Source organism: Dipodomys ordii, unplaced genomic scaffold (genome assembly GCF_000151885.1).
Source record: "Dipodomys ordii isolate 6190 unplaced genomic scaffold, Dord_2.0 Scaffold1, whole genome shotgun sequence".
NCBI classification, from domain to species: Eukaryota; Metazoa; Chordata; class Mammalia; order Rodentia; family Heteromyidae; genus Dipodomys; species Dipodomys ordii.
Window position 1 is genome coordinate 15,551,690 of NW_012267217.1, and position 10,281 is coordinate 15,561,970.

The 10,281-nt window shown below is 36.5% G+C and overlaps 1 protein-coding gene across 1 annotated transcript in view; it reads left to right on the forward strand.

Moving 5' to 3' along the window:
- Diaph3 (diaphanous-related formin 3) overlaps positions 1-10,281 on the forward strand; it is a 450,644-nt gene that overhangs the window by 340,916 nt on the left and 99,447 nt on the right. The window contains exons 26-27 of the mRNA XM_013010947.1: positions 6,698-6,793; positions 7,288-7,347. Of these exons, the coding sequence (XP_012866401.1) occupies positions 6,698-6,793; positions 7,288-7,347 (156 nt within the window). The remainder of the gene's footprint in view (positions 1-6,697; positions 6,794-7,287; positions 7,348-10,281) is intronic.

Here is a 10,281-nt window from a genome sequence, read left to right on the forward strand (position 1 = left end):
TTCTGATGGAGGCATAGAATTCCATTGTGTATATATACCACATTTTCTTGATCCATTCATCTACTGAGGAGCATCTGGGTTGGTTCCAGATCTTATCTATGGTAGTAAACAACGCTGCAATAAACATAGTTGTGATGGTAGCTTTAGTATGGTCTTGTTTGTGATCATCTGGGTAAATGCCCAAAAGTGGGATTGCTGGGTCATAGGGAAGCTCTATGTGGAGTCTTTTGAGGATCCTCCATACTACTTTCCAAAGTGGTTGAACAAGTTTACACTCCCACCAACAATGGAGTAAGATTCCCTTCTGTCCATATCCCCTCCAGCATCTGTTGTTATTAGAGTTCTTGATTATAGCCATTCTAACTGGGGTGAGGTGATATCTCAGTGTTACTTTGATTTGCATTTCTTTTATGGCTAGGGAGGTTGAGCATTTCTTCATGTGTCTATTGGCTCCATCCTTCTTTCCTCTTCAGAGAAGTTTCTCTGTAAGTCTTTAGCCCACTTATTTATTGGGCAGTTGTTTCTTTGAGGGTTTGTTATTGGGGGATTTAATTTTTTGAGCTCCAGGTATAGTTGAGATATGAAACCCTTGTCGGTTGTATGACTAATGAAGATCTTCTCCCAATCGGTGTGCTTTCTATTGATCTTGCTAGCTATGTTCGTTGCCATGCAGAAGCTCTGCAGTTTCATGCAATCTCATTTGTTGAACCTTTCTTTGATTTGTTGTGTTTCTGGGTGTCTATTAAGAAACTTTCGGCCTGTGCCAAGGAGACCTAGGGTTTCTCCTATTCCTTCCTATAATGTTTTCAGGGTGTCTGCTTTGACTCCGAGGTCTTTGATCCATTTGAGTTGATTCTGGTGCAGGGTGATATATAAGGATCTAGCTTTAGTTTTCTACAAGTGGTTAACCAATTTTGCCAGCAACATTTACTGAAAAGGCTGTCTTTCTTCCATTCTATTTTTTAGCTCCCTTATCGAAGATTAGATAGCTATAGGTCTTTAGGTTCATTTCTGGGTTTTCAATTCTATTCCATTGGTCCTGAGGTCTGTTCTTGTGCCAGTGCCAAGCATTACTATGGCTTTATAGAAGAGTTTGAAATTTGGTATTGATATTCCTCCAGCACTGTTCTTTCTGTTAAGAATCATTTTCCCTATTTCGGGGTCTTTTATTGTTCCATATGAATTTTTTGATTGCCTCCTCTATTTCCTTGAAGAATGAGGTTGGAATATTGATAGGTATTCCATTGAATTTTAGTTTCACCTTTCCGATAGCCTGCTTTCTTTTCCTATTCAAATCTGAATCCTGTTGCTGCAGAAACATGGCCCCATATAACTGTCTGACAGCTATAGCCAGGCCTTCACTCTTCTGGCAGCTCTGCATACTCAAAGCTGTTCTTTTAAGACATGGTGTCTTGAAACTTCTTGGCCCGCTCTTTGTCTTTCTATACTAGGCCAATCCTCCACCACATGTTGAACGTAAAAGCCCTTGTGATCCAATCACTTCCCAAAAGCCATGGCAACCAAGTCTTCAGCACATGGCCCTTGGAGGATTATTTTAGATCCAAATGTATGTAGCACATGTCTTTTTCTCAGAACGCATGTATAGATAGCTGCATGTCAGGAAAAAAAAAGTCTTCTTTCTATCCTTATCTTACTGGCACCATAATAATTTCTTTATTGGAAATAATTTCTCCTCTCTTGGAATTCAATGTGCTATTGAGAAATTTAGTCGCCTTATGAGTTCTTTTCTTTCTGTGACCCATTTTTGATTTGTTTGCCTATTTCTAGCTTTTTGGAAACTTTTAAATGTTGTTTGATATCTAAATTTCATTATTCTCCTCCAACTTGAGAAAATGAAGTAAATGGCTTGTCAAATAATTGGCTTACCATTTTTCCTTACCTTTTTCTTCTACCCTTTTTGACTCAGATGTCCTTTCAGAGCACAAACACAGACCTGGGGACAAAATTTGCCTTTGATGTTTGTTAAGACCTTCCTCAACTTGTAACTAATAGTGGCAAATGACAGTTTTTAATACTAGAATGGTTTCCAAACTCCTATCCATTTTTTCATCTCCACTTGACGGTAGTGCCTTCAATTACGAAGCTCAAAAGGAATTCTCTTCCAAGCTTTGTGCCCCACTATAATCATTATCACTTAAAATTTTCCCCCCTATTTTCTCTTCCTCTAACAATAGGCTCAATGTCTTCAGCTGGGTTTTTTTTGGCAGCTCTAGGCTCTTCTTGTCTATGTATTTAGCTGTAAAATGTCTCTTCCTTAACTCATTCTCCATTCTCGTTGATAGTAATTTTCTTTTTTTTCGGGGGGGGGGGGGGGGGGGAGCTTTTGTTTGTGTGTTTGTTTGTTTAAGTGGAGTTTGATCTCAGAGCCTTGCACTTGCTTAGGCAGGTGTTTTGCTACTTAAGCCATGGCCCTAGACCTATATAAATTTTTAAAAATACTAAGTTACTGTGATGTTATTCACCTTAGTAAGCTCTTGACAATTACAAGTAATTTTTTATTTAAAAAAAATCTAATGTCAGAAGAAAGGCTTTAAATATTTTGAACATAAATTAATTTATAGTTAGTTTACATTTTAGTCAATATGTAAAGGTGGCTAATTTTTATTTTCCTGGTCTGTTGGGTCTTCGTCCATCCCACAAAAGATGGACAGGGTCCAAGGAAAGGTAAGTGTGGTGCTTGCCTGTTCCCCAGCCTCCCTCAGCCCAGGAGACAATCAGACACAGCAGGGAGCCAAATCCAGCAGGTAGAAAACTTGTTTATTAACAGAGAGCAGCCCCTTTTAAAGACAAAAAGGGTGGGTGGCATGGTAAGGGGGGAAGAGGAACCAATCCCTGTCAAGGTCACACCCTATCATTCACCTGAGCCTTCACGGGCTGGTTAGGCACTGATAGGCAGATCAATTGGGCTCTGCCCACTCTACTCTCTCCCAGCGCCATCTTGGCTGCCCATGTGCTCTACAGTAAATTAGGCTCTGCCCACTCAACCTCCTCTCAGCGCCATCATTGCTGCCCATGTACTCCATACTGGTCTGTAATAAAATAAGAATGAATCATTTAAACACTGTACTATACATGTTCTGTTTTTATTTATATCTTTTCCTTCTGTCCCTGTATTCCTCCAGTCATAAGTTCTCTTCCCTTCCCAGTCACTGTCATGGCTAAATTCTACCTATGCCTCTTGTTGTAATTCACTAGGGAACCTTGCATTTCAACCCCCCATATATATACATATATATATATATATATATATACATATATATATATATATACATATATATATATAAATATCCCTTTCAAATATCCCACACTTATACTTCTGAGATCAGAAGAGATTTCTGAGATTTCTTATTAATCTCTGGGACCAAGGCATCTTTAGTGTGAAATAATATTCTAGTACACAGCCACTTGCCAGCTTCATGGGTAGGGAAACTTTTCTGTCAAGGGCCATATTACAATATTTTTTGAGGGCCATACAAAATTATTAGTGCAGGCCAACAGGTCAAGGTAAGTTGATGAGAATCATACATGTCTGTTCCTTTATGTATCAAGTGATTTCATAAGTCCTATAAAGATCTAAGGCTACATGTTGCCAACTGCTATTAAATGAATATACTAAACTCACATTCCGTGTTGAAGAACATCTTCCTTATATGTCCATAGCCTCCCCCATAGTTTGAATCATCTATTTGTACAGAGTCTATCTGTACTTCAATCCAGAATCCCTTTTAAAATAGTACAGTACTTATGTTCTTAAGCAAATACACATAAGCAAATACACTTCGAAAAACTCAATTTGTCATGTGCTATATCTAAAATAGTGCTTGAAACATTTAATAATAAGCATATAATTCATTCAAAGTTTATATAGGCTGCTAGTGAGGTCATTGTGAATTTATTTCCATATATGTTTTTATCACTTCACAATTTACCAACTGCTTTTATTTGTAATACCTCATATGATCTTCTCATTAAAATTAGACGAATAATTTCTCTATTTTATATGTCAGGATTACTATGTCCGCAGTCCAGTGTAGAGTCAGCTGAGAGGTGGTGCTATTTTTGGTATTATTTCCATTATGTATATGAGAGGGAAGTCAAGCAAAGCCATCCACTGAGGCGGTCATGAGCAGGGAAGGTGTATGTTCCAGCAGTAAGGACGGTGGGAGAGAGAATTTCTGGAGAAATATAGGCAGTTCCCTTTAGCTTAGTAGTCTGTTGTGATGTTTGTAAGGAAATGGTGAGCTTGGAAAAGCATTTAGAATCATTGTGTGATATTGAGGGAGGTAAAAGAGTTCAAACTTTATACTGTGGGAACTAAGAGATATTGAACATTTGTGACTTAGGTAATTAAAGGTTATAATTCTGTTTTAGGACTTATTGGTAATGTTTGGGATGAATGAGAATTAAGGAGAAACTAGGAACAACATGACTTTCTGGGGAACTCATGTAGTGTTCCAAGTAAGAACATTTGAGTTCTGTACAACAAACAGTACAATTGCAAAAGAGGAGAGATTAGTTCAAAAGATAGCAGTAAAATTCAGTCAACAATTTCCCTGTCTGAAACAGGGAATTGGAAAAAAGATAGCATTTATAATGGTGTAGTGGGATTCATCCATACCTCCTGTCTGTTTTCCCATAACATTTACTGTCTTGCATTAGTTCTTCCAGCTACTTATCTTAAAGCTGTGTTTAGTCAACATATATGCATTGGACACTTTCTGTGTAATATATACATTTTCTTAAGTGTTAAAGATAAATGAAGTCAATAAATATGTCTCACTCTGAGCCCACAGTCTACTGGTAGACACTGTCAAGAAATCAATTTGATATTATTGTAAAAGATTTATTGTTGTGCGTACTGCATGCCACAGAGACATAAAAGGGCTTCATCCTAAATGGGTCAGTGCACAGTTCTCAGTTCTCTATCTTGAAGGAGAAGAAGGATCTCTCATGGTAAAGAAAGTGGGAAAGATGTTCTATATAGAAAGAAGTGAGCATAAGTTGCTTAATGAGATGAAGCATGTTAGTGTCTGTTGCCAGAGAACAGTGATCTAATATATTTATTTTACTTTGATAACTTTGGCACTATCATCTAAAATCCAGCCCATAATCAAAAATCCCTAGTCATCCCAATAATATCATTCATAGCTTTTACAATTCAGTAGTTAAATAAAGACTATTATATTTGCCTATGTCTCTTCTGTTTCTATTCATCTTGAATATTATCCTAGCATTTTTCCCTTACTTCCACTGTCTTATTCTCTTTTGCAAGTAAGCATGAGATTTTAAATTTTCTTCTTTTTAATCTTTAAAAAATATTTCTTTTACTAGTGAAATATATTACCTACCTTAAATATTTGGAATTACTTCAAGTTCTTTTTAGGAAAAATCATAGTTTAAGTTGGAATATAAATTTTCAAAGATAATTAGGTAATTATTAAACTGTCTGCAGTACTTAATGTATTCTAATTAAAAGAGTCATCACAGCACCTTAAAATTAAATTTATATGTAAATTAACAACCCTAGATTCTCTTATTTCTCTCCCACCTTTTTTGATAACACCTACAAGGTTTAGTATCTTCTAAAAATATGAAATGGAACCAGATGGAAAAGCAGCTGACACATATTTATATTTATGTTGCTGTTTATAAACTGTAAATGACTATGTTATTTGTACTTTAGTGGATTCACTTCTCAACAATTCTCTATAAAGGGATCTTATCTTAAAAAGGAAAACAAAATTAGAAATAAAAGGTGCCTCAGAACATCATTTTCCATTATTTTAGATGTAATATTAGATTAGCCATGTAGTTTTATAGACAGTTCCTACAGATAACTTCTTTTCAAGGGATAGCGTTTGTTTTCTTGAATTTGAGTTGGGCAAGTAACTCCTCTGAAGCTTGATCTCCTAACTTTTAATAGATGTAGCCCTGTAAGCATTGTAAAGTTATTCTATTATTTATAGATAGAATCACCTCTATACTTATGTACTTATATCTTTTGTGAACTATATACAGCATGTCAGTTTAAAATAATCATTACTAGAAAATAGTCCTTTGTGACTTTTTTATTATAGGAGATTAACTTTTTATAGACACATATTCAAAAAATGTAGCAGTTGTCTTGTACCACCGCAGACAAGGACCGTTTATCCTCTGCTATGAAAAGAAATCGTGAGGAGCTGGTTCATGAGAGTTTGCATGAAAATCTAATTTTATACTTTAAATTTTGAAAGCCAAAATTGCAATAACAACAACAGAAAACTATCCCACACCTGGTTGATTCTAGAATGGAGGGAGGCTGGTGCCTTAAACCATATCTCATTTCTATGACGGAAATGTGATTTATGAGAACCCAAGATACAGAGATGACTAGAACCACATTCCATTTAAAGTTGCTGTGTCATTGGACTATAAAAGCTGTGCTCTGAACTGGATCAGTGGAACTGGGTCCACTTTAGTTGACAATACCACAAGTGCTAATGAGACAGATTTCATTAAAAGATAGTCGATTTATGACAGACTTGGAGTCCTTTCTTACTTTGAAATTGCTAGCTTCCTCCTGGCATCTGGTCTTTTTCCTCCTGACCATCCCCATTACCAGTTTCTCTGTATGCTTTGACATTGCTATGGTAACCCTGAGGACTGATGGAATTCCCTGCATCTCTTTTCACAGAGGGTGATGAGACAGGAGTGATGGATAGTCTGCTGGAGGCCTTGCAGTCAGGGGCTGCCTTCCGCGACAGGAGAAAAAGGACACCAAAGCCGAAAGGTGAACACCATCCATGTTTCATGTTACCTTCTCAGGAATGATCACAGAGGAGAATACTTGGCTTTTTATTTCTAATTCTTGTAAAAGTCCTGTGTCAAGGAGCAATGCTGTGGGCAGCAACTGTTCAGAAGTTTCCTAAGTTTGCTTAATCCCTTGCAAAGACAAATGTCAGAAAGTTATACATTCCAGTTGGCTAATGTCAGTAGCACATTAACAAATCAATGCGCTGAACCTAGAAAATCCTGATTAGCGTGACAAGTCTCATCTGAAGAACCATATGTACTTCATCCCTGTGGAGTTTACTGTAGCATAATTAAATGGGAAGTTAAAGTCATAACATTACTGCTTCAAGTATTTCAGGGTATTGAAGCATTGCTTTGCTTCCTAAAATACTTAACCTTGGGTGGATGAAAAGCGTGTAATAGTATTACATCTTGAGACAAACAGAATTCAATAAGTTAAGTTTTCTTTTTTCTAATTTTATATCTTTACAGATATTCGGCAAAGTCTCAGTCCAATGTCTCAGAGGCCTGTTCTGAAAGTTTGTAATCATGGTAATAAACTGTATGCATAAATTGCACATCCTTCTCTACTTTCATCCTGTTGATCTGTTGTTTTAATAGGTTGTGATGAAGCTCTCAAGTTTCAGTATAACTGAGATAGTGAAGATGTGTAAATGTACATATTTGCTAGGAAATTGTGTTCATGTTTTCCTTCCTTCTATTATTGCCCTGCAGTTGTCACTTAGGTTCTTCTTTTTGGGCCTTTAATTATTATTGTTGTTACTATTATTGTATTTGAAATTGCTTTCACATCATTCTAATCAGTTTTATACTATCTCAGAAGCAGTATGATCTCATAAAACTAATTTTACATAATGGCTTACTATGGTGAGCTATAATTTGAAATATTAAAACCATTTGTGAAGATATGATTTGTACTAGTATATCTTTGACTTGCATTTTAGCAAATTTGTAAATACAGGTGCTAAAAGTGCAGAAAAGAAGATAAATTAACTTTATTTCTAATATTTATCTTAAGACTAATACCTTTTAAAATGCCTTACTAGCCTGGCATCAATAGCTTAAAACTGTAGTCCTAGTTGCTTGAGAGCAGAAATTTGAAGATCACAGTTTAAAGCAACCTGCACAGAAAAAATTATGAAACCTTTTTTCAACCAATAGCTGGGTGCAGTGGCACACATATGCCACCCCAAACTCTGTGTGAGGCTGAGATTGGAGCATCCAAGTTATAACCCAATCCAAGCCAAAAAGTCTTCCAGCGATACTGTATTGGTTATGCATATTTGTTGTCCCAGCTAGGAGGGAAACCTAAATTTGGATCCAAGTCTAAGCATGAGATACCCTGACAGGAAGTAAGACCCTACATCAGAATTAACCAGTCAGCAATAAGGGGTGGTGATGTGGCTCAGCAGTAGAGTACCTACCTGGCAAGTACAAATTCCAGTACCACTACCACAAAGAAAATAAAAGAAAAAGGAAGGAAGGAAGGAAGGAAAGAAGGAAAGAAAGTCTTAATCTGTTATGTCTATTTGTATTGTACCCTTTCCTCTGCTTAGGCAGTCATCTTGCGTTTACTGGCTTTTATTCAGTTTGGTTCCTTTTCTTTCCAAATTCTGTAGGGGTCTGTGTACATTCTGCGTATCCTTTATAAGTGAATTTGTCATCATAGTTCTCCATATTGTAAATGGAAAAATATTTGATAGATTTGTCCAAGTGTTTTTTGGTACTAGTGAGTTAATTTCAAGAAGTAATAATGTCTTGCTGAGAGAGAAACTTGTAACATGTTTCCAGGTAACCTGAAATAATGAGGTAAGTAAGGAGTGCAATGATTTTATCACCCAAACAGGCAAAGTGTACACTGTAGAAGCTTAATAAGTGAGAATACAGTGAAAATCGACATTATTTTAAACATCTTTTAAACTTTTACAGTATAACTTTTGTGTTTTCTTTTTGTCTTTTCATACCTAACAATAGGAAAAATAATTGTAATAAGTCAGTAAAATTCATTGTGAATAATTAATACCTAACTTTAGTGTTATGATTTTAAGTCAGTATGACATAGTAAATAATGGCAAAAAAGTATAATGTATTGTTCTATTCTACACCTTTGAGATTATTTTGTTCAGTAAATGAGTAAGTAGAAACACATGGAGGCTGAACCCTTCCCAAGAGTAGACAACTGTGACCAAAATGCAGTTCTGTATTCCTACTGAAATTACTTCTTTTATTTACATGAGGGCACTTCGATTTTTATTAAGTTAAATAACTCACCCTCATTGCAAATCATTAAAGAATACAACCAAACACTGATTATGATATGATTATAATGGTACCTGATGCTCAATTAAAGCAAATATTTTAGATATTATGCAGAGGAAAACTGCTTAAGACAACTTTGTAAACCAGCCCAGGAAATCCAGTCATTCTATGTTCTGTGACTGTAATATTGATAAAATGGAGTTAAAATAACTCAGCTGTCATTACAAAATTGTGGGCTGAGAAGTTGGCTCAGAGTGCTTGACTCGCATGCATGAAGCCCTAGGTTCTATTCCTCAGCACCACATAAACAGAAAAGGCCAGAAGTGGCGCTGTGGCTCAAGTAGTAGAGCACTAGTCTTGAGCTGAAGAGCTGAGGGACAGTGCTCAGGCCCAGAGAGTTCAGGCCCCATGACCGCCAAAAAAAAAAAAAAATGTGGTACTTCTGTTCATGCCATAAAAGCAGATTAGTACTACATTTTTATAAAACTATTATGTACCGTATTAAACTCTAAGGTTCCTGTGATAATAATCTAGTAGGTTATACAATAAGACAAGAAGATAGTTCAGCTGCTCTCCTCTCAGCCTGGTGAAACTCCTGGTGGTACACAAATATAAACCTAGCTACTTGTGAGAGGCTGGAGGATTATGAATTCCAGGCCAGCCTAGACAAGTTAGCAAAACCCTACACCAAAAAAGAAAGAAAAAAGTAAAAGAAAAAGATGAACAAGTAAGACAGTACTGACATTATATGTGTGAATGTTTGGGTTCAGACCACAGCACAGCCCCCAAAGTTTTTAAAATTATTTTTTCTGATTTAGATATAATGCATTAAAACATCCTCAGACATTTTTATTCTATTTCTCACCCCTTGACCTGGGGTTGGATCTTAGGGCCTTGTGCTTCCTCACTTTACTTTCTCAGCTGTTATTCTAACATTTGAGCAACTCCATCAGCCTAACTTTTTTCTGGTTAATTGGAGATGGAGTTTGAGGATTATATTTCTGACCAGACTAGCTTCAAGGTGCATTCCTGTAAATCCCAGTGTCCTGATTAGCTAGGGTTATAGATTTATGCCAGAGATTCCTGGCAAGATTTTTTTTTTTTTTTTTGGATCTGGTCGTGGGGCCTGAACTCTGGGCCTGGGTGCTGTCCCTCAGCTCTTCATCTCAAGGCTAGCGTTCTACCACTTGAGCCACAGCACCACTT